Raw genomic sequence first — 22,581 nt, forward strand, 5'->3', positions numbered from 1 at the left:
AAATAAAACATTTATTGTTCAGTTTTTTTTCCATTTTTTTCTTTTCTTTTTTTTTCTTTTTTACAAAAACATGCATACATACACAGGGGGTGGTGGTCCTCGGGAAGACACACACATACGCGCGCGTGCACACACATGCACACACACACGCACACACACACACACACACACACACTCACTCTCTCTAGCACACAAATACTTTCCTTCTTGGCCCCAGGCCTGGACCCCAGAAGCCTTGAAGACTTGGCCAGGGCAGCCTCCCCTCCCCCATGTCTTGCATCCACTCTCCCACCCCCTTTCCCCTCAGCCGAGCTGGTCCTATGGAGGGCAGGAGTCAGAGCTGGGTGAGGGAGACCCCAGAAAGAGAGAAGTCTCATGGAGGAGGGCAGTGACCAAGGGGTCCCTGGTGGTCATGCTGTGCTACTGAGGGGAGATGAAGAGTTTGGCACCATTGGCTCAGGAAGCACAGAACTCCAAGAGCACCTGTCTGCTCCACCAGGGCACTGAGATGGCGGACGTAGGGTGACCTCTGGCAGGGGCAGGGACTAGATGGGAGGCCTGCCAAGGACTGCTCTCTTGGAAGGAGCTTTGTCTCCCTGCCCAGTGGCGGGGGGAGGGGGGAGGAAGCTTCCAGAGTCATCTGAAGAAGCAGGCGAGAGGGATTCCCCCTGCACTCAGGTATAGGGGACCCCCTGCCTCCTCCTACCCATCCCCTTCTCCCCCGCTCTGGCCTAGCCCTCAGAGCCTCGGAAGGGCCACCCTGGTTGAGGCCAAGTTCACATTTCTGTGTGGAGCCTGGGGCTGTGTGCAAAGCCCAGGGTCTACAGAGCCAAGAATAGTGGTTATCAGTGAGCCTGACTGAGCCAGTCCTCCTCTGTGCAGTCCTGAGGAAGGGGGGCCCAGCCAGGGGCCTGCACCCCAAAGGGGTAGACTCTGTTCTTGAGAGAGCCCTACCAAGGGCTGGCCGACTGCCCAGCCTGCCTCTTCTCGGGGTCCTCTCTGGTCCCTATCCTAGACCCGGGGCCCTTCTCAGGCTCCTTGGGGTGACTGTCAAGGGGCCGTTCTCTGGCCCCAACTACCTGCCCAAAGGCTCTCTGAAGACTCCGGGAATGGGTACTATGGCCAGAGGTTAGAAGAGAACCAGGTCCGAAGGGCAGGGTGGGCAGGCAGATCCGTTCTAAGCCTTAGAGATTCATAGGTTCTTCCTCCTCCACCAGCTGTTGTGAGGGCCTGGGGGAGAGACAAGGATTGAGATGCCGGAGGGCCAAGGGCTGCAGGAAGGGCCTCAGCCTAGCCTCCCAGGAAGCCTGAGAAGGCTGGGGCGGCCGTGCCAGGATCGGGGATCCTCAAGTTGGAAGAGTCCGAGGGGTGGAGAGCCTGTCGGCCAGGGGTCGGGCATTACCGCTCTTCAGCCAGGATGCCCACGGAGAGGGATGCCAGTGCGGTCACTGCCTCCACTTCTTCTGTGTCGGCCCCTGGCACCCTGGGCACCCAGGAGTCTGGACAGGAGGCCAGGCGCTGCATGCAGCCCCAGTATTTACCTGGGACAAGAAGCGGAGTCGGAAAGGGCTGGGGAAGCGAGCCCCTCCACCCTGCCACACCATGCATCCTAGACTGATATCGAGGCTGGACCCCTCAGGCCAAGGGCCCGACAGCAGTGGGCGTGTCCTGTTTCGGGTCAGCGCTCTCACCTGGCCTCTGCCTTCAACAGAACACGTTCCCCTACTCGGCCCCCCGCAGCCCTGACAGGGTGAGCAGAGCAGATTCATCGTGGCTATGAGGGGGCTCCAGCAGGTGCCCAAGCCATTCTCCCACCTCTTTGGGTGAAAGGCCACCTGTGACCCATTCCCAAAGGTATAGGGTTCCTAAGAGCACCAGGAGGGCTCAGTTTCTCCTAGATGGGGTCTGCATCAGAGTCATCTCACAGATCTCGAGCTCCAGCCTCCCGGAACACGGGATCTCACTCATGTGCTGTCCCTAGCAATGCTCAGCCCAGCACATAGGACAGGATAGCGTGGTAGGTGGGAAGGACAGAGCACAGAGAGCTGACCACCACCACAGCTGCTCTGTGTGGCTGTCGGCAAGTCACTTACCCACCCCGGGCTTCCACTGCCCCCGCTAGGCCATGGACATGACCATCCTGCCGACTGTTGTAAGAAATAATGTCTATGGGACACGCCCAGCCCAGAGCTTGGCCCAGTGTGTGAAGTACCCATGCAAAGTACCAGTGGGATCTTCACTGTTATGTATACTCCCTGGATGTGGGGAAATCTATTTCATTCACTTTTGTATCCCTAGCATTGAACATGGGTCTTTATATAAAGTGCTCCATAGATGCTAAGTTGAAGGTGAAAATTTTAAGTGCTTTCCAAATGTGAGGTTATTCCAAAACCAGCCCCCAGAGCAGGCAGCGCTCCCAAGACCCTGTGGCCAGGATTGAGGGTCAAGGCAGGAAGCAGCGCTTTTGTCAAAAGGCCTAACCGTTGCTACTGGCCCGGCCTTGGCCTAGGGCTGTAGCTGGAGATTGGAGGACAGTCCTGCCTGGAGGAGGCAGGGGTTCCCTGACTCATGGTAGTCCTCACTGGATCCATCTGGAGGGCTCTAAGAGTATCCATTCATGGGGAGGGAGGCAGTCCCACCATTACTGTTGGGGTGATTTGTAGGAAGCTCATTCCAACACTGCAGCAGAGACCCTCACCTGGCTGGTACTGGAAGCCAGGGGGCCCAGGTTACTGAGGGCAACTGGCCCCTGAGCTTCTCCCAAGTCTGAGGGCAGGAGCATCCTCTCTCTATACTCACTGTGCACCTGGATCACGGCTTCCAAAGAGCGGATGGCGTTGAGGTTGGGCTTCTGCTTCCAGCCTTCTTCTGAGAGAGGATCCACCTACAGAAGAAAACAGTATATCAGCCACCAGTCTCTCAGGGACCCACAGGCCCAGCTCTCCTACCCCAAGGGCCCTGGCTTTCCAGGCACAAATATTCATGTGCTCCTGACTCTGCCTACCGTTGGAAACACTGGTCCTAGACTTGACCTGGGGAAGGGGCACCCACTCTGTCCCCCTCATGCCAGGCCTGCCGCCCCCACCCTATCTGCAAGCCCTCCAGGAAGCACTCCATCTGCCTGCCCTTTGGGGCAGTCCTGGGGGAGCCGGGCTCCCTGCCCTATAAATGCACAGACGGGAGCAGACAACTCACCTTGTTTCCCAGAAGAGCAGCCACACAGGCCTCAGAAGCGTCACAGATGGCTGTGAGGTCATGGCCACCTTCCAAGGCCAGCACCACTGCACCTCCCGCCAAGCTCATCAGCTGCTGGGTCATGTACCCAAAACCTAAAAGATTGGGTGGGGAGGAAGAGGAGAGGTGCGGCTGGAGGGGAGACAGACTCTCTCTACCTCTGTGATTGCCCCGCTTGCTTCCTTTTTTATAAATGATCACCAGATGCATACACCTCTACTTCAAGGGCCTTCCCACGGACTCCCATGCAAAACCTACCCGTAAGCTTCAGTCACGGCTTGCAGAGCCTAAGGGACTGGACTTGCATAAGGCCCACAGCTAGTAAGTGGCAAGGCCAGGACTGGAACCCGGGGCATCGACTCCGGCCTATCTTATCCACTAAGCTTCACCATCTTCTCTGTCCCCCAGGCCCTGGGGCCCAGCAGGCTGAGCGGGCTTCCTCTGTTCTGAGAGTACTGCTCCTTCCCATCTCCGCCCCCCCCCCCCCCAAAAAAAACTGCCAACCCAGCCTGGGCAGTGCCTCCGCTCCCAGCCTGGCCCCATTCCCTGCCCCTCCCCCTGGGCTGGGGGCCCTCCTTACATTTAGCAGAAACATGGTAGCCACCCAGCGGGGCTGGGTGACCCTCGGCAGCATCAAACCCAGCTGACACCAGAACCAGGTCCGGAGAGAACTCTCGGGCAATGGGCATCACAACCATCCTGTGAAGGGTGCCAGATGTGGGGGCTCATCACTCTGTGCAGGGCTGCCGGGGGCACAGGCCCTCTCCCACCAGTTTTACTGTGTGCATCCTGTTCTTAGGACTCCTAGAGGCCCAATAACGGCAGGATAAATGGATCCCTGTGACCGCCTTGACCTGGCTGGCCACCCATGTCCCCTACACAGCCTAAGGACTCAGCCACCTAGAGGTCTTGACTGGCAAGAGGCAGAAGGAGTCAAGGATGGGACAGAAAGGGAAGGAAAGAGGAGTGAGCCTGTGTATGTCTGCGGGGTGTGGTGGGCGGGGCCATGGTGGGGGCAGGTCCCTAAGCCTCTGGGACTAGAAACCTAGAACTTGGCTACCACCCACTTTGGCCTGAGTTGACCACACTTGACGACTTGTCACTTGAGAGCTGACTCTCTTGACGTCCTGGGCCACCCAGATCCACTCTCTCTCATCCTCTGCCCCTGCCGGCCCCCCACAGCTGCCTCGCTCCACCCTTACCCAACTCTGAGGTCCATTTGGATGTCTTTCAAGGCCCTGGGCTCAGGGCACACAGATACCAGGAACCCCAGTCCAGCTCTCAATGAGAGTATTTCCAGAAAAGTATTTGAAACCTACTTCCAGGGTTCCCTTTTCTCAAATGCAGAATGGGGACCCCAGAGTGAACCACATAAGGGTTCCTAAACAGAGCCCAAAGCCTCTTTTCTAGACTGCCTTTTCTAAAGCAACTTCCCCAATATGGACATCATCTGCTTTGTCTCTTTCTCCACAGTATAAATTACTTCTCTCCTGTGCAAAGCCCACCTCCTCCAGGCAGCTTTCTTTGACTGAATGTGGCAGCTGTGCTCCCTCTACCCTGCCTGTTTCTCAGCATTCAGTTCAACCTTGGCTCTTGGTAACATGTGACTTTATAAAGCACCCTTGGCTTTTTCATTCTGAGTTTCCTGTCTTCCCATGGGGGCTGGAGGCTCCTAGAGACCGGCATAAACACTGCCTTTCCTTTCATTTGTCTCAGTCTGGAAGGCCCACCCTGGGACTGGTTTAAAATGTCCAGTAATTGGATGAGGATGGGCTGCCAAACCAACAGATCACCTCCAGCCTGGTACTGCTGGGAAAGGGGCAGGAAAGGGTGGCCTTGCTGGGCATAACTCCCCTGTACCCCCAGAGCACTCACCTGAAGGCAGCCAGGTACTCAGGATCCCCCATAGGGGGGTCTAGACCTCCTGCCCAGGCCACGTTGACATTGAAGCCCTCACCGCTGCCAGCTCCCACCTGAAAAACAGGAAGCAAGAGAGACAGGAGGAGAGCAGAGTCCCAGGAGAGAAATCCCAGGGTGCCAGTGCTACAAGACCAGTTCATCTGGCCTCTTCACTTCCAGGTGGAGAAACGGAGGATCAGAGAGGCTAAGCAACCTGCCCAGGATCGCACAGCTAGTTGTGACAGAGGCACAGTCAGGGCCATGAAGAAGCGTCAACGGGGCCAGAAGGGGGCATGTGGTTACCTCATCCACGGCCCCACTGCCGGGGAAGAAGTTGCCATCATCATGGCGATGCAGGGAGATGTAGAGCACACTGGGGTCCTGGTAGAAGGTTTGCTGGGTGCCATTGCCATGGTGAACATCCTGTGCAGGGAGATGGACAATGGATTAGGGAAGGCCTGAAAGCACACAGGTGGAAGACCGGGGGAGGTTAGAAGGGATCTCAGAGTCCGTCTTCTGAGGGTCAGGACCCTAGACTGGCAGGGAGGAGCCTGGGGTTCCTGGAGCTACACTGTTAAGTGGTCCTAAGCAGTCCACTGGCTCTCTCTGTGCCTCAGCCTCTCTCCATGTGTGCACAGGTGTGTACACAGCCCTGGACGGAGGTGGATATACCATGAGACCATGAAGGGGAGGAGACGTGCCAAGGACCAGCCAGCCAGGAAGAGCGACAAATGTGTGGCAGAAGTGGGAGGAATCCAGGATTACGTGTGTCTGCAACCTCCACTACCGTGTCTGATCCAAGGAGATGGAGTGATGAGAACCCAAACTGAGTTACAGAGGAGCAGGTACATGGACCCCAGCGCCGCCCCTCCCAGGGAGAGCCGTGGCCTGACGCTTGGTAACTCACAGGACCGTGCGCGGGCACAAGTGTGGAAAGTTCCTCCACTGTCACCTTCTGCAGAGGAATGTCCCATGCACGGGTGTTCGGGCAGAGTGGTTTAGCACGGATGCATGTACTCCAGGGCTCAACAGCCGGAGTTCAAATCCCAGTCTCAGAACTTACTACATGTGTGGCTATGTGCAAGTTACTTAGCCTCTCTGGGCTCACGCTCCTCATCTGAAACTGGGCTATAGCCGGGATCAAACGAACACGTCACAGGTAAAACTGCAGCGTCTAGATGTGATTAGGAGCATGTTGATGTTACCGGTCATTGTTATTGCCATTATTACCACTGTACCGGAAGTGCAGAAATTATCAGATCTGCAGAAAGAAGCCAGTAGAGGCCAAAGAGCACTCAAATGTCTCTTGCCACGGTGGGAGGTTGTCACGGCTGAGGGCCTTCCCCCCACACCATCGCCCCTGGGCCTCCCACCCCCTGATGTGGTGTCATCTTCACCCACATTTTACACAGAAGGAAAGTGAGGCTCAGGAGGCTGATGCAGAACAAGGACAGGAAGCCATATCCTCTGCTGCCAGGCTCAGGGCTCTTTCCACAGGGCTCACGGATCTGAAGGGGCTAGGAACAGGGACCTACCCAGTCCATGATGAGGATCTTGCCGGCCTTGCCCTGTTGTTGAAGCTGCCGGCAGGCAATGGCCACGGAGTTGAAGAAGCAGAAGCCCCTGGGAGGAGGAGAGAGAGGCGTTGCCAGCCTATTTCCCCCTTGTATCTCCACCTCTCCAGCCTCCTTCCTCTGCCTGCCCCTGGCCTGGCCTAGCCCTAGAAGGCTCAGGGGATGGAGGGGGAATGCCCCTCCCCACCTCATCGCCCCCAGCAAGGCCTCCCCCCGGCCTTACATGGCTGTGGAATGGTCCGCATGGTGTCCTGGGGGCCGAACCACAGCAAAACCATTCTGGAAACAGAAAGAATGCTCGTCAACCAAAGGGTCAGCACCCGGAGCCGCATCTCCGTGAAGCTGCCCCAACCCGAGGCTCATCCCTTAGTAGGGGTCACAGGACAACAGCTGTCCGCAAATCTGACCACAGCCAGGCTGGATCTGAGATGCCCCGGTGCTGGGCCTCCGAGCCAGGCATCCTCTGCTTTTAGGCTGGACGTGAAAACAAACCGCCCCCCACCCCCAACCTTGGTGTATTCGGGCTGTTATCACTTTATAACAACAGTTACTTTTTGTTGGGCAAAATCTACTGCCTGGCACCGTGCCAAGCACTCTACAAACACCAGGTTTCATCCCAACATCTCTATGAGTGTAAATGTTATCTAATCCTTACAACATCTCCACGAGATAAACATGATTATCTCCAGTTCACAGAGGAGGACAAATCTGAAGCTCAGGCAGGTTAAATAACTTGTGTGAAGCTGCCTGCTTGCGGAGGGCAAGGCCAAAATTTACAACCCAGGGCTGAGCCCTTAACTGCCAACGCTCCTCCAAGGAGAAGAAATGAACACGAGGCCACGTTGGGCTCCGAGCTCATAGACAGCGGGGTGCGTGGGCCTCAGCACAGGCCCCCGTGAGGTGCCCAGCCCAGAGCAAACAAGCACAGGCACCAACCGGCCTATAAAAAAACCCTCAGTATTGCCAAGAACCAATTTGCCAATAGACAAAGGTCCAGACGTGCTCTGCAACTCGCCAGGGGTCACCCCGTGGGTCTGTGTGTTGAATGATCCTGAACGATTATAATCCCGTGTCTCTTCGAGACAGAGGTCTAGGGTCACAGTGGCTTGACTCCCCACCAAACAACATGACCCTAAGGTTCAAATCTCAGCTTAGTTCGCCAAGCACTCAATTTCCCTTCCAAAACCTTGTGGGGACGTCCCAGAGGAACAAGAGGTCTGGGCCTCCGGGTCTGGCTGTCCCTGCAGCGTCCCCTGTGGCTCACCCACCTTCAGCTCAAACCTCCTACCTTTAGCTCACGGGAAGCGACTTTGAAGGCAAGGTCAGTGACGCTGCCGGCTGCCCAGCGGGCCGCGTTGGAAGAGTGCAGCTCATTCCAGATGGTATCGGTATCCACCTGTGGGGGCCAGAGCCAGGGCCTGCGTCACCAGAGGCCCCCCACAGGAGCCGGGGCCCACTTGGGCGGTGCCCACCCCACGGCCAGGACCCCAGGGGCAGGGAGCTGGGCAGACAGCGCTGCCTCCCCAGTGCCCCACCACCCAAAGGCAAGGCCTCCTGTGTCCCCCAATCCCAGCATGACTTCTCCTTCCCAGCTTCAGTCCATATCACCAGCCCGTATCTGGCCAGCACTCTGCCGGCAGCATCGCGCCTGCCTCCCCAGTCAGAGGAGGGGGCATGGCGTTACCTGGGCGGGACTTGGGGTTTGGACCGGGAGGGGGTTTTAAGCCCCAGCTGACTCTGCTCAGGCCCTGCGGGACGGTCGGAGCTCGAGGGGCCGTCTGCACCACTGTCTTCCACTCAGGGCCCCTAGCCCAGGCTGGGAGGCCCCCCAAACCCAGTCCCTGGGCCTCAAGGCTAGGGAGGGGCCGGGGGGCATGATGGGGAGATGGGGAGGGCGAGGCGGACCAAGAGAGGCGAGGAAGGCAGAGAGAGTCGCAAGAGGCTGGAGAAAGAGAGAGAGAGAGACAGACAGAGAGGGAGAGGAGGGAGGAGAAAACAGAAGCAACAACAGTTGGAAAAATCAGAAAGTGGCAAGAAATGGGAAGTTGTGAACAGGGCGCTGACTGGCTCCCAAACAGCCCCCCAGCTACGGCTCCCACTTCCCTCCAGAACTAGGCCTCCATCCCATGCCTGCACACTCCTGGCTGGGACACCACCAGAGGAGGCAGAGAGCCCCTGAAGCTGGGCGAGCTGGGAGGAGGGGAAGGTGGGCAGCGGGAGAGAATTGCCTGGGTCGCCAAGGACACCGGAGGCACCCCCGCAGCCCCAGGCCGTGGAGCCTGACCTCCTGGAGGCCAGCGTGGAAGGGACAATCCCGACCACCACCAGGGTCTTACGAAGGGAGGCGATCCCCTGCTCTTTGAACCTCACTCAACATTTACCACACACCGTCTCAGTGCAAGGCACAGGGCTCCCCACTCAGGAGACACTGATAGGTGGAGGACACACCTGTCCACAAGGAGCTTCTAGCCGGCAGAGGAGCATTATGGGAGAGCCCCTGGCCCAACGGGTCTGGTAGAACCACAAGAACAAGCAGGTAGGGGCTGGGCCTGGGAGAACAGAAGGGAGGAGCTCCGAGAGCCCGTGGCAACGGCCGCTCAAGACCCCCCGGGCACACTTACCCCTACCCCACCACAGGGCAGCATCACAAACATCCGCTGTGCCAGGAGCCCTGTGGGGAGAGGCCCAGTGTGTGTGAGCTGAATCCTCTCGGCTCTGGCCCGGCTGGGAGCACAGAGAGCCCGCAGAGGGCTGGGGCCAGGTACGCAGGGCAAGAGGGCAGTGGGCAGCGGAGGGACTAGGGCAGCCTGGGGATGCCCAGGATGCTGGGGGCACAGGCCGGGCAGGGGTGGGGCAAGAGAGCACAGGGGATGAGTGGGCCGGGTGAGCCAGCGGAGGCCCCAGAGACCCCAGGCACCATGAGGCCCCTACCTGCCAGCTTCCCGTTGTCCAGTTTGAGGCGGCTGAGCGGGTTGGTGCCATAGAGGAGCACGTGCCGCTCGGAGTGCACTGACTGCAGCTCCTCCAGGGAGGCCTTCCGGCCCCGGAGACACTGGGGAAGGGCCCGCAGAGCTCCTAAGGCCCTGCTCACCCCCTCCCTGCCATCACCGCCACCCGCTTGGCCCCTCACCTCCCACTGGCTCCAGGGCCCCCTTTCCCTTCCCTTCCCTTCCCTTCCAGCACTCCCACCTCCTCCGGTTCCGCAGCCCCCTCCCTGCCCGCTCACCTCACACTGGCTCCGGAGCCCCCGCTCCTGCAGCCGGGACCAGATGCTCTGGATACGGCCCGCGTGCTCCGGGTGCCTGCTGTTGTCCCCGCAGGAGCACTGGTGTTTCAGCATCACCGAGTCATACACCAGCCCTGCCAAGAACAGGGCTCAGGGCCCAGACCCAAGGGAGTCCCCACCCCCGCCCCTGGCTGCACACACGCGCGCACACACACGGAGCCAACCTGACATGCCCTCCCCCGTCACACATACCCCATCCTGCCCCTCAGCCCCTCACACCCAGACACACCCCCACCCCGGTCGCTAACCCAGGCAGCCTCAGGCACCCCGCGCACACATGACACAGCCCCAGCTAATGCTGCTGCCACACAGCCGATGCCTTCCTGCCACACTGTCCCTGCTCCCCTGGCCCAGTGCATCCACCATGACCTCAGGAGCTCAGAGCCTAACAAAAGGAGGCCTAACGTCAGGGTCTCAGGCTGGATGCCATGACCCAAATAGGCGGCCACGGGGGAACGAGAGGAGAAAAACATTCCTCAGAAACCCCCAGACTGAGAGGGGGGAAGCCTACAGTGACACTGAGCCACGTGACAAGACAGATGCAGTTTTGGGGAAGTGACTGCTTCGGCCTGAACAGCGGGGATGCCTAGAGGGTCCTGCACACTGTGGGTGTCCAGCACGCCTCAGGACAGCAGGATCTGCGAAACTTTCACACCACTTGGCCCAGGGATGCCACTCCTTAAGAGTGGGAAACAACACCAGGGGTGAACGAAGGTTTATGCACAAGGACGTTCCCGTGAGGGAAAACGAGTAGCCCAACCCGGAAGATATCTTGAAAAAAATAAAGATAGAATACTGTGACGAAATAGTCCAAAAATCTCATTTTTACGGGCGAGTTGCATCACAGCGTGTTCGTAACACGTTCACAGAACAAGGCGGGGCACAGCACGCAGTCCGTGTGTAGAAGGGGTTTGTACACAGCTGGATTAAGATGGGGCTGAACGACAGAGGCCTTCAGGAGAGGCTGCTTTGGGGTGGTGGGATACTGGCTGGTGATTTTTATTTCATTCTTAGGTTTTTACGTGGTTTACAAAATTTCTAAAATGCTTTTAAGCTCTTTTTACAAGCAGAGCAACCGTAACAAATATCGCTTTTGAAAGATCTGAGCTGGGTGCCAGGAGACCCGGATTCTTGGCCTGGCTTGACCGTCAGCTTGCTATTTAGCAACCTTGTCACCTTAGGTCTCCGGCGCCCAGGTCTCCTCATCTGTAAGATGAGAACAACCACCCTCTCTACCTGCTTCATGGGACGCCACATGGACCTAACAAGACCCAGAAAGCGCTCTGTGGCCTCAAAAAATGTCCTGAGCAACATCACGACACAGACACGGACTCGTGCCTGAGCCCGTGTGCCCCCAGCCCCTTTTCCCGCCCCCACTCTAATCCAGGCCTCACCTGTGGTGAACGGCAGGGTCCTGGCAGAGGTCTCTGAGCTGGGCAGGACACGGGCCTGGCTGGCAGGCTCTGGGGTTGGCAGTGAGGCAGGCGCAGCTGGGGATGACTGAGCCCTGGACAGGGGCCGGTGACTGCCCTGGGCCAGGGAAAGCAGCACAGAGTCCCCAGTTCCTCCCCGTGGGAGCCGCCCAGCCAGTCGCTGCTGCTCCCAGAGGAACACCTGAGGGACACAGGGGGCCTCAGATTCCAGGTCTCAGGATTCTGCTCCATATGCTTCTGCCCAAGGTCTCAGAAACCTCCAGGCAGGACCCCTTCGGGAGAGATTCCAGGATGCCTCCAGCCTTGCCTCCTGGCTGGGCTCTGGCCTTTGACTGCTGAACCCCCTGCCCCCGCCGATGCCCCCAAAGGTCCGCAGCCCAGAACGACCACGCTATTCCACCAGAATGCCTTGGAGCCTTGGAACTCCAAAGCCAGAACCCAGGTAAGGGGCCTCGGGCCAACTTCCCAAGGACACAGGGACCTGTGTGAGCCATTGCACGTGTGTGGACTACTACCATGTGCCATGGGCCGACTTGTGTCCCCCCACTTCCTGTTTACAAAGTCCTAACCCCTGGCCCAGTACCTCAGAATATGACCTGATTTGGGGATGGGGTCTTTACAGAGGTAATCAAGTTAAAATGAGCTCATCAGGGTGAGCCTTAATCCAATATGACTTCCGTCCTTATAAAAAGGGGAAATGTGTACACAGACAGGCATAGAGGGAAGACCATATGAAGACTCAGAGAGAAGGTGGCCATCTGCAGGCCGGGAGAGAGGCCTGGAGCAGCCCCTTTCCTCACGGCCCTTGAAGGTACCAACCCTGAGGGCACCTCGATCTTGGACTTCCGGCCCCCAGATCTGTGAGACAATAAATGACTACCGTTTAAAGCACCCAGTTTGTGCTACTTGTCACAGCAGCACTAGCAAACGCATATGCTGTGAGCACGCCCTGGCTCCGCCCCATTTCCTGCCCCAGCCGCCTTCCTGCACATGGTACAACGGGTCACAGGGGAGACGTACTAGGGCAGGAATGCGCGTGGCCCCACGAGAGCCCAGCCTCACTGCTGCACAAGGACACGGCTGCAACCTGAGGCTGCCGGGCTGCCGGGGCGTGGGCGTATGAGGACGCATGCGCGCGCACGCTTGTGCCCGGATGTGTGTAGGGGTGTGCGTGCCTGCACCTTGGTGCGGATCCGATACGGTAACCGTGGGTCCCGGAGTTGTCTCCCACACTGGTAACCTGGCTCCCTCCCCTCCGTCTGTGCCAGACCCCAGAGTCTCCCGACTGCACCTTCCCAGGGAAGCCGGCGCTGCCATACCTGCTGGTGCTGCTGGAGAGGAATAGGGCCTCTGGCTTCGTGCTGCCCATGGCTTGACTCCCTGTGCTCCAGGCTGTCATCCCCCACCGGCCCCACTCCCCCACCATCTGTCTCCAGGTCCTCAGCTGAGGGGATCTGCCGCAGTCGGGGCTTCTCACTTGGCTTGGCTGGCCTCTGGGGAGGGGAGATGCCCGCTGAGACGCCATGCTGGGATTCAAGGTGTGCAGTGGGCCACGGTAGACCGGGCTGGGTGGCTGCTCATCTTGCTGGGGGCTTTAGCAGCCAGGCAGCTCTTGGCCCTCAGGAGCCATAGCCTCTCTCTGGCCCACCAGATCCTCACCCTTCCTAAGCCTCCCTTCTTTCAGCCCCCAGGGGCCCAGTTATGCAACCCTTCATCACCTCCCCTACCCAGTTGCCCTCACCTTGATCAGCTGGACGTGAGGTTTGAGCCGGTCCAGGCGGGGCTGCAGGGGGCCCAGCGGTGGGGGGGCGGTGGCGCTTGGGGGCAGGGGCTCTGAGCGGGTCCGGCTTAGTGGCCGGTGGAGGCCTGACCCAGAGAGCCGCTCGGTGGTCAGTAAGGACTGGGCAAAGTGGAAAGGCAGGGGCCCAAGCCCGGGCACTGGAAAGAATGGGGTGGGGGTGGGGCATAAGGAGGGAACCAAAGGGAGGAAGGGAAGGAAGCAAAGGCTTGGGGTGGTAGGCGGCAGGGACTCAGCAGGGAGACACGCAGGATGGGGGACTGCAGAGGGGCAGGAAGGAAGGGACCCTTCCTGGCCTTGGCCCTTAGCAAGATGCAGGGACCAGCCCCTCCCCTGGAGAAGCCTGGGAACTCACCAGTCAGCAGGGGCGCGTGAGAGACTGAGGGATCGAGGAGGAGAATGGGCTGTAGTCGAGAGGACAAGGGGCCCCCAGACTCAGACTCCAGGCTGTGGGGCAGGAAGAGGGGAGCATGGGGGCTCCCCAGGACCGGCCCCCGAGGGCCCAGTGTCGGATGGGTCCTGCGGTCAGCATCAGCCTGGAGAGAAGAAGGGAGAAGTCACAGGGGGGAAGATCCCTCCCAGAGAGAGCGGTGAAAGTGCCAGGGTGAGGTGGTAGGAGAAGGGAGCAAACAGAAGCTGGGGGCTTGCAGTGGGGGAGGGCGCCTCAGCCACTCACCCTGGCAGGGGCGGGGAGCCCCAGCGTGATTGCGGGCAGCAAGGACACTGTCGGCAAGGCGAACGGGGCCAGAGAGGTCTCCTGCAGCCGCAGCCGCTGGCCCAAGAGCGCCTGCCATGGGGAGCAGGGCAGGGGTCACCGGTCCCAGACCTCTACCTCTGGGCACGCCTTCCCCAGAACCCCCAGGAGGCTCGGGTCCCGGCTGCCCAGACCCTGTGGCCCCAGCTTGGTCAGGGCTGCTCGCTGAGAAGAAGGCTGAGCCTCAGAACGGCCCCCCTGCCCCCCGGAGAGCCCAGCCTGGCAAGGCCTTACCTCCGAGCCCAGGACGGGGTTGGGGCCTTGCTCGCTGTCATTGGGGGAGCTGCACCCTGATGCTGGTGTGCTGCTGCTACTGGGGGAGGAGTCTGGGGCGGGGAGGGAAGCACAGTCAGAGGCCAAGCATGACCAGAGCAGGACCAGTCCCCCTTCCCCAATGGGCGGCCTCTGCTTCCTGCTTCCTTCCCAGAAGGGCAGGAAGAGGGCCAGCCACTGGTCTCCAGTGCCTCTGGACACTTTTTTGAAGGTGACCCTTCTTCTGGGCAGACGTCAGCTTAGCCAACAGTACGGGGGCTGGCAACTCACCCCCCTAGCAAGTGTGTGGGACACATCCTGTATGACCATGCACACTAGCCCTGTTTGGGTGGGACCTGACCCAAAGGGATAACACCTGCCACCTCTGCTCACCCTGCTGGCTCTTACCACCGAGGGTCTCTGCAGGCCGCCGCCGGAGACTGGGCGGGGCGCTCTCCTTTCTGAGCAGTGGATTCTTCCTCCTCTCCAGGGACTTCTTGGGCTTGTAGCGCAGCTTCAGGTTGGGCTCAGAGACTGTGGGAGCACAGCGTTACTTGGCCCCACACCTCCCTCCTCCCAGTCACCTCTGAGTTAAGGTGAGAGAAGGCAGTGCCAGGGAGAAAGCAAGCCACTGGGGGCTGACCTTCTGCTCCCCAGCCAGACCCTCCCACCCCTCCACACTCCCAACCCATGTCCAAAGCCCTGGCCCCTTAACTCCCCTAGAGGGTCTCCCCCTGCCTGTCCCACTCGCCTGTCTTTCGGAGAGGGAAGTGTTCTGGGGGGTCACTGGGCAGGCTGGGAACAGGAGGCAGAAAGCTGCTAAGCATAGAGCGAGCAGCTCCTTCCGTCTCCAAGGGCTCGAGAGTTCTGTGGAGTGAAGGCACAGGTTGCTTCAGAGGGGTGGAGAGGCCCAGAGACCTGGCAGCCAAAGGCTCTGCAAGGGCTCTTCCTGAGCAGGGGCCCCCGGGACCTGCTAGGGGAGGCAGCAGCAGCTGACAGGGCCAGGCACTGTGTGGTGGGACAAGAACAGGGGCCATCTCCAGGTGGCAGCATTGGGCCACCCTTCCTATAGGCAGCCTCCAACGCAGGCCTCAGATCTAGGCCTAGGAGCCAGGGTCCCAAGGCTTGCTTGGGTCCCAGTCACACTGGGAACTCTTTGTCCCAGCAGGAGGAACCTGCTCCAGGAATCAGGATTTTTTTTGGTGCTTAGGGAAAGTCATAAAGAGAAAAGGGACTCGTGTACGGAAGAAGAAAGAAAAGGGACTCGTGTACGGAAGAAGAAAGCCAGCGTGGTATGTCGGGGTCTCAGTGAGGGAGTACGAAGGGCTTTGGGTGGGGTGGGGAGAGATAATTCAAGGAGAAAAGGGGGCAGGTGTCGGGTGGGGGAGGGGTTTGGGGACAGCATTATAATTAGAGGCGAGGGGTAAGGGTCAGGTGATGGGCAGCTGGGAGGCAGAGGGGGCGAGTAGGAGCGAGCGTGCACAGGCTGACCTGTAGGGAAGAGAAGGTGAGGACACGAGGGAGCGAGTTACCTGTAGGGAATGCTGGGGCTATTGGGATGGACTGTTCTCTCTAGGGCTGCCTGCTGCTTCTTTAGAATCACCTCTGCCAGCTTCTGCTTGACCACACTGCTAGCTACGGCACCTATGGGGGTGGGAAGTCACGAATGGGTTGGGGGTGGATGGACGGCGGCCTCCCTGCCGCATCCTCCGCCCATTGCCCCGTCCCCTCCCGTAATAAGAAGCGGCCAGGGGCCCTGGCCTGCTCAGGCGAGAGCCAAGCCCGTGGCCCCACCCCTTCTGCGAGGCCCCGCCCACACTCTGCAAAACCACCCCAGCCGGCATGCGGTCCTTACTTCGCTTGCTCTTGTCCTTATTGAGAAGCTGCCGCAGCTCTTGCTCCTGCTGCCCCACCTGCAACTGGGGCACCGGCGTGTCCATTGGGAGCTGTGGGCAGGGCCGGCCGCCCAGGAAGGGGCAAGGAGTTGAAGACTGAGCCCAGGGTCTGGGGGAGGCGGGAGGGAGGGAGGGGGGCTGGGGGCGGAGCTCGAGGCCACCGCGTGTGCGGGGAGCTCTGACTTTACCCTCATGGGTTCCGCTGAGCGCTGAGGCAGGCCTGCTGCGAACAGCAGGTGGTGGTGCAGGTGCTGGGGGTGCTGCAGGGCCAGCAGCGCCGGCTCTGGCGGGGGCTCCACCGGGGGCCGCTGGCCCACCCGCAGGTCCATGGGCTGGGGCTGAGGGCCTGGCGTGTCCGCTGGGGGCCTGAGGCGGCCTGGGGGCACACAGAGAGGGCAGGGTCGGCAGGGAAGTTTGAGGGAGAAGGTTAGGACCTAAGCAGCCTCCTCCAGGCTCACTTGACAAGGGCAAGACACCCTCAGGTGCCTTTTCCTCACTTCAGTCCTCACCCCGGTCCCATGAGAAAGGAGGTCATGTAACCATAAAAGGTTAGGCTATCGAGGTAGCGTTCCAAACGTGCCTTCTCCAAGCACGGCGCTTTTCCACTAAATATGTTGCCTCTCCAGAGCAGGGGCTGGGTGCTGGGAGGATTCAGTGACGGGCTGCAAGCCCTATGGGGGAACATTCTGGGCCCTGCCATCTCCTTCTCTTCTTCCCGGATGGAATGAAGATTTGGCCAGACTGCCCCCTAATGAACTGCACTCAAAACAGCTAGCCCGCAGGCAAATGGTCCCCTTTGTTCAGCCACCAGCCCTAGAGGGCCTCATGGGCTCTTTCAGCAGTCACCCTCCCGTACTCTATCCCGGGCCACCGGATAAAGAGGCAGTGCCCTGAACCTGCGGCTAGCCTTGCCCCGCCATCCTGAGCCTGCACGGCCCTATTGGCAGGGCAGCTTCCTCAGCTCCCGGGGCCCATCTGCAGGGGCCTGCCTCCAGGGACCCTCAGGCCAGCTCTGGGCCTGGCACTGTAAGAACCGCAGGCTCAGCCGCCTCTTCTCAAGTGCCCTCTGCACCGAGGCCAGGAGTACCTTCCCAAGGCCGTGGGTGCAGGACCTATTTATAACTAGCCACCAGACCAGGTTGTGTGCCCACACAGCCAGCCGGACCAGGCTGGACGGGGCAGCTGCGGACGCTCAGAGGTGGAGTGTCTGCAGGGTGATTATCCTGGAGAAAGGGAAGCAGGTAGGGGTGAGAGCAGGTGCCCTAGGACAGAGCGCACAAGGGGGGGAACCTTTCTGGAGAAGCCTCCTTCTGCTCATCCAATGCTAGGCATCCCTCATCAGGGGATGACTTTCCCTCAGGGCCCAAGGCTGAGGGGGACTGGAAGGCACTGGGACAAAGCACCAGCTGGGGAGTCAGGGAACACAGTCTCCAGGCCCAACTCAGCCATTACTACTCATTACCTTAAACCTATGGCGCATGTGTACGCATGTCTGCAAAACACTTTCACCCTGAAATCCCCTATAGGCCCTGGGAGGTAGTTATTACTATTTCATTATCCCAAATGTGGAAACTGAGGCTCGGGTGAAAGGACCTCTCCAAAGCCACCCGGGAAACAGAGACAGCAAGCATGGCTTCTGGTCCCACCCAGGCCACTGCTCTAGCTCTTTTTTCCCATGGACTTTCAGGAAGTCACCAGCCCTCATGGAAGTTTCTCAGTGGACAAAGGAAGAAGGGCTGCGGTAGGTTGCTAAGGGGCACCTGCTCTAACATGCCCTGACCGGGGGAGATGGAGACAAGCAGGGAGGTGCCCACCGCAACTCTCCGGATATTAAGAGACCGGAGGGGACAGCTGTGCACCCAGATGTGCCCTGCAGCAGGCAATGCATGGCTTCCGTGTCCCCACCCCTTGTTCATGCATCCACCCAGGGAACCCAGATTCTCAGTCTGGTGGAGTCTAGGCCTCTGATGCTAACACCCTCCTGCCGGGAAGGGTCTCAGTCCTCCCACATCTGGTGTCCTGGCTTCCTGGGCTGACTCCCCTGATGATGCAAGAGGGACCTCAGGGAACCTGAGGCAGGCCACAGGACGCGGTGCTGGCCGCTTCAGCCTCACACAGACCACGAGGGCCCATCCCTTACGCTGAGCAGATGGACTCTGAGCTGAGAATGTGGGAGGGGCTCTGCCGGCAACCCTGAGAACACCTGTGAAGGTCACTTAGCACGTGGGGGTCTCCACAGTCTGGTGCTAAGCTGGCTTCTCGTGGTCTCCTACGTCCCAACACAAGCCTTCGTCTCAGCCATCAGCTCCTGTCCTGCCACAAGCCCACGTACCTTTTGTCCTCTGAGCTTTTGCTCCCAACGACCCGCTGGTGGTACCGTCCTCACCCCTCACATTCTACTTTTCCAAATCCTACCCTTTCTTCCAAGTCCGGCTGGAATCCTCCCTCTTCCCAGGACTCAGCCCAGTGCCCCGTGTCCCTCCCTCCTCTGGACTCCAATCATGTTGGAAGTTCTGTGCCCTATAAGCACAGTGTGGGCAGGTACCGTCTGAGGTAAGCTCCAAGGGCAGGAACTTGGTTTTGTTTCCTTCTCACTATCCCAGCACCTAGAACGGTACTCAGCACAGGACAGGAACACAATAAATTCTGGCTGAATTAATGAATAAATCTCTGTGTCCGTCCCCCTAAAACACCTAGGAAGTTACCCTGGCACAGAGATGGGGCTCATCAATGTTTCTGTTTCTTTTTCCGATTTCTGTGTTTTTTTAAAGAAATTACCTGTCTAGGGGTGCCGGGGTGGCTGCCGGTTGACTGTCTAACTTTGGCTCAGGTCACGATCTTGCCGTTTGTGAGTTTGAGCCCTATGTAGGGCTCTGTGCTGACAGCTCAGAGCCTGGAGCCTGCTTCGGATTCCGTGTCTCCCTCCCTCTCTCTGCTCCTCCCCTACTTGCACTCTGCCTCTCTCTCTCTCTCCCTCTCTCAAAACTAAATACACATTTAAAAAAATTCCGTATCTCCATATCTAGGAGGACTAAGTGACAACAGGTGGTGAATCTGTTTCTTGAATGAAGGGATGAACTCAATCACTTGTCCCTTGTGTGGCACCGGTCACAAACTACATTCTCCTATCACTTCCCTTTTTATTGGCGTGTCCACTCTCCCCAACCTGCCTGTAATCTTTCAGACAACCAGGACTGAGGCGCAGAGGATCCCCGGACTCCATTTGTCCCCACCATCTGTAACCATTAGGCGTCAGGCACCCAGTAGGCCCTCTGCAGATGCTGGCTGAGACTAAGGGGAAGACAGCCCTCAGCCCCTCCAGCCCCAGCCCCACGGGCGTGTCCTAGACGGGAGCGCAGTAGAAGTCCCGGCACAGCGGACGGGGAGCGGCAGAGGCAAGGAGAGGTGAGAGAACCAAGGAGAGGGGACCCTCCCCTCCTGCCTGAGCAGCAGGAGGCACCTTTCCATTTTGCAGGGCCCGTGTGAGGACCGAAGCCAACAAACAAGAACGCGGCGCCTCGCCCGGAGCCTCATGTGAGGCAGGGGTCTGAGTATAAACAGTAGCTTCCTACTTGCCTTCCTGTTTCACTGCAGCCAGCAAGGACAAGAAGAGCATCGTGCCTTTCCTTTTCCTGTTTTGCTTCCTAGCAGTGGGACCAGCCTAGGTCCGAGGCTGCCTCTCTTATCCCACTCCTCACTCCACCCCTACGCCAACTTCACCCCCACCCTCAGAACCCCAACCTCCCAACCCGCTGGCCCATCAGCCAGCTACCCTGCTTCTCTCCCCTTCAGCTCCTCGCCCTTCTTGTGTCCCTTCCATCCTCACTCCCCACCACGGGCTTCCTCGGGCCTGACTCTTACCTGTGCCAGGGGGACTGGGGCAGTGGGCACCCGGGCTCACCTGGGTCCCATCTGTAGAGAGAAGAGAGAGGGCATGAAGGGGCTGCAGGGGAGGGGTGGGGAAGGGATGAGCGGGCCAGGCCATGCAGGCTCCCTGCCACTACAGGAGGTCCCACTCCAGCTTGGGCGCTCCCAAACTGGCACCTGCACCAGGAACTAACCAAAAAGCAAGGACTCCATCCCATTCCTTTCCTCGACTTCCCTGTGCAGAATGAGAGCACTCACCAGCCCTCCCTTCCTCATTCAACTCACCCAGTGACTCAAACATCTCAGCCTGCTGGAGCCCGGTCCACAGCAGGCCCAAGGAGGCCCGAGTTCCCCCAACAGTGCCCTCAGCCCTCCTGGATGTGCTCAGACACCATCCTCCTAGGGCCTAGGCTCCCACAACCCTGAGGGAAAGAGGACTGGAAGGGGAGGTGGCCAGAGGTGGGAGGGCACGACTGCTGAGGCTGGCGGGTGGGAGATGGGGAGAAGCTGGCCCAGAGAAGGGTAGCTGGGGGCTGCTCAGAGGCCTCCCAGGTGGGAGCAGATGGGAGCAGGTGGAAATGGGGAGGCTTCCACAGTCGGGGAGGGACGGGGTCATGGCCTGAAGATCAAGTCAGAAATGGTGGGAGCAGGGCGCCTGGGTGGCTCAGTCGGTTAAGCATCCGACTTCGGCTCAGGTCATGATCTTGTGGTCCGCGAGTTCGAGCCCCACGTCGGGCTCTGTGCTGACAGCTCAGAGCCTGGAGCCTGTTTCAGATTCTGTGTGTCTCTCTCTCTCTGACCCTCCCCTGTTCATGCTGTCTCTCCCTGTCTCAAAAATAAAATAAACATTAAAAAAAAATTTAAAAAAAAAATGATGGGAGCTGTGAACTGGTACATCTGGAACGCATAGGCCCTGTCCTGTGTCTTGCAGCCTCTGTTCCCCCAGAGAAAAGAAGCTCTCAGTTTTTTTCTTTTTGGACTTCTGAAACAGAAGTCTTTTCTTTTGGGAATAGTCACCTCTCCCAGGCTCATAAGCCCAGCCCAGAGCCCCCCTGTCCCATTCAGAACCCATGAAGCTCCGTGGCAGGAGGCCCTGAGGAGCCCAGAGGCCCACTGGGGTAGGCAAAGACAGAGTTCAGATCCGAGGTCCCCTGTCCAAGATGGACACCTTTCCCTTCTGCTATCCCAGCTCAGGGCCGAGGGGACAGGAGTCTAGGAGACCGGAAGGCCACCTGGAAGGGGCACCTGATGGACACACAGAAGACCTCCTCAGGCCAGATGCAGGGCAGAAGGGATATTTTCTGAATAGCAACTGGTGGGTGCTGCTCTTTTGGGTCTGTGTTTAAGGGGCAGTCAAAGTTCCTCTTCCAGAGGCTGAAAAAAGGAGAACTCCCTGTAGGCAGGCACTGCTGGGGGAAGGGAGAACTCTAGGCACAGGGAGCCTCCCATCACTGCCCTCAAACCCTAGTGTCCCATGCTCCAGGTGGTAGGGAATGGCCAGTCCACCTGCCCAAAGTCTGCATAGCACAAGTCGATGGGCCTCCTCACAAAATTCACCCTGACTTCCCTCCTGCTCCCTTCCCAGAGCACCCACTCTGTGTCCACTACCTCAACTGAGTCTATGAATCACGGTCTCCACGCTGCCATTTGGAAGCCACGCCAGTCTGCACCTAACACCTTGCTGGGCGCATGACAGGCTCTGGTAGGAATGAGTGACTCAACAGCAATGGCTTCCCCGGCCCCCTGCCTAGGACATGGCATGGGTATTTCTCAAGGTTTGTGAGCCCCAAGGAACACTGGTGTGGGAGGAAGCAGCCCATCCCCAGAACATGGTAACCCCCACCCTAGGCTCTCTTAGGACCTCTTCTTTTCTTCTGCAGGACCTGATTCCCCAAGAGAGGTTTCTAAACTGGGCTCCTGGGTGTGTTCCCACAGGCTGTGCCTGGCTTAGAGTCCTGTGCCTCCAGCCCTTCCCAGTGGGAATTCTCTCCTACCTCCTCTCAGTCCCTGCCTGAGGGCTGGTCAGTGGCAATCACACTTGAGAGCAGGGCCAAGCCTTGCTCCCCTGGTAACCGTGGATTCGGGACACCATGCACTCTCTGGATAGGAGAAAAACTAATGGCCCTGAACTCTGTAGTGTTTGTTACCGGGCCCAAAAGGGATGTTTTGTGATGATGATCTATGATATAAACTCTGTTCAGAAAAGCTGGGAGCATGCACGCATGTGTGTGCTTGTGTTGCCAACAGCGGCTGCTTCCAAAAGCAATTCCTGGAAAAAGTTCCGCTTCTCCCCCAACTCCCTGGTTCTATGCTGATGGCCAATGAGTGCAGAAGAGCCCAAAGCAACAGAGATAAGACCTGTGGAGCAGCTCTCCCGTGTCCCAGAGAGAGGAATGGCATCTAAGAGCACCCCCCAGCAAATGGCTGAATTAAAAACCAGAAGGTGTACATCCTACGGCCCAGGCTTGGCAATGATTTGGGGGACACTTCTCTTTGTCCCCTCTCAGGGTGCTGTTACCACCAATCTGGGGCCAGACAAATAAAATCAGGACTGAATGGACCCGAGGGACTGAGAACACTGCCTAGGCC

At 58.8% G+C, this 22,581-nt stretch overlaps 1 protein-coding gene across 4 annotated transcripts in view; it reads right to left on the reverse strand.

The window, feature by feature from the left end:
* Positions 1-10: 10 nt before the first annotated feature.
* The window catches only part of HDAC7 (histone deacetylase 7), a 29,928-nt gene continuing 7,357 nt past the window's right edge, over positions 11-22,581 (reverse strand). For 2 of the 4 annotated variants that reach the window (XM_049625350.1, XM_049625348.1), the window contains exons 2-26: positions 19,987-20,037; positions 16,314-16,501; positions 16,086-16,176; positions 15,763-15,874; positions 14,982-15,097; positions 14,639-14,764; positions 14,213-14,304; positions 13,901-14,011; positions 13,580-13,760; positions 13,168-13,364; positions 12,746-12,919; positions 11,388-11,607; positions 9,934-10,067; positions 9,639-9,759; positions 9,329-9,378; positions 7,996-8,103; positions 6,931-6,986; positions 6,669-6,756; positions 5,437-5,556; positions 5,110-5,207; positions 3,815-3,933; positions 3,196-3,329; positions 2,800-2,884; positions 1,403-1,541; positions 11-1,230 (exon numbers count right to left, since the gene is read on the reverse strand). In XM_049625350.1, coding sequence (XP_049481307.1) covers positions 1,185-1,230; positions 1,403-1,541; positions 2,800-2,884; positions 3,196-3,329; positions 3,815-3,933; positions 5,110-5,207; positions 5,437-5,556; positions 6,669-6,756; positions 6,931-6,986; positions 7,996-8,103; positions 9,329-9,378; positions 9,639-9,759; positions 9,934-10,067; positions 11,388-11,607; positions 12,746-12,919; positions 13,168-13,364; positions 13,580-13,760; positions 13,901-14,011; positions 14,213-14,304; positions 14,639-14,764; positions 14,982-15,097; positions 15,763-15,874; positions 16,086-16,176; positions 16,314-16,501; positions 19,987-20,037 — 2,957 coding nt within the window. In that variant the 3' untranslated portion in view covers positions 11-1,184. The remainder of the gene's footprint in view (positions 1,231-1,402; positions 1,542-2,799; positions 2,885-3,195; positions 3,330-3,814; positions 3,934-5,109; positions 5,208-5,436; positions 5,557-6,668; positions 6,757-6,930; positions 6,987-7,995; positions 8,104-9,328; positions 9,379-9,638; positions 9,760-9,933; positions 10,068-11,387; positions 11,608-12,745; positions 12,920-13,167; positions 13,365-13,579; positions 13,761-13,900; positions 14,012-14,212; positions 14,305-14,638; positions 14,765-14,981; positions 15,098-15,762; positions 15,875-16,085; positions 16,177-16,313; positions 16,502-19,986; positions 20,038-22,581) is intronic. The other 2 variants (XM_049625352.1, XM_049625349.1) reach the window with 2 other exon arrangements.

Source organism: Panthera uncia, chromosome B4, assembly GCF_023721935.1.
Source record: "Panthera uncia isolate 11264 chromosome B4, Puncia_PCG_1.0, whole genome shotgun sequence".
NCBI classification, from domain to species: domain Eukaryota; kingdom Metazoa; phylum Chordata; class Mammalia; order Carnivora; family Felidae; genus Panthera; species Panthera uncia.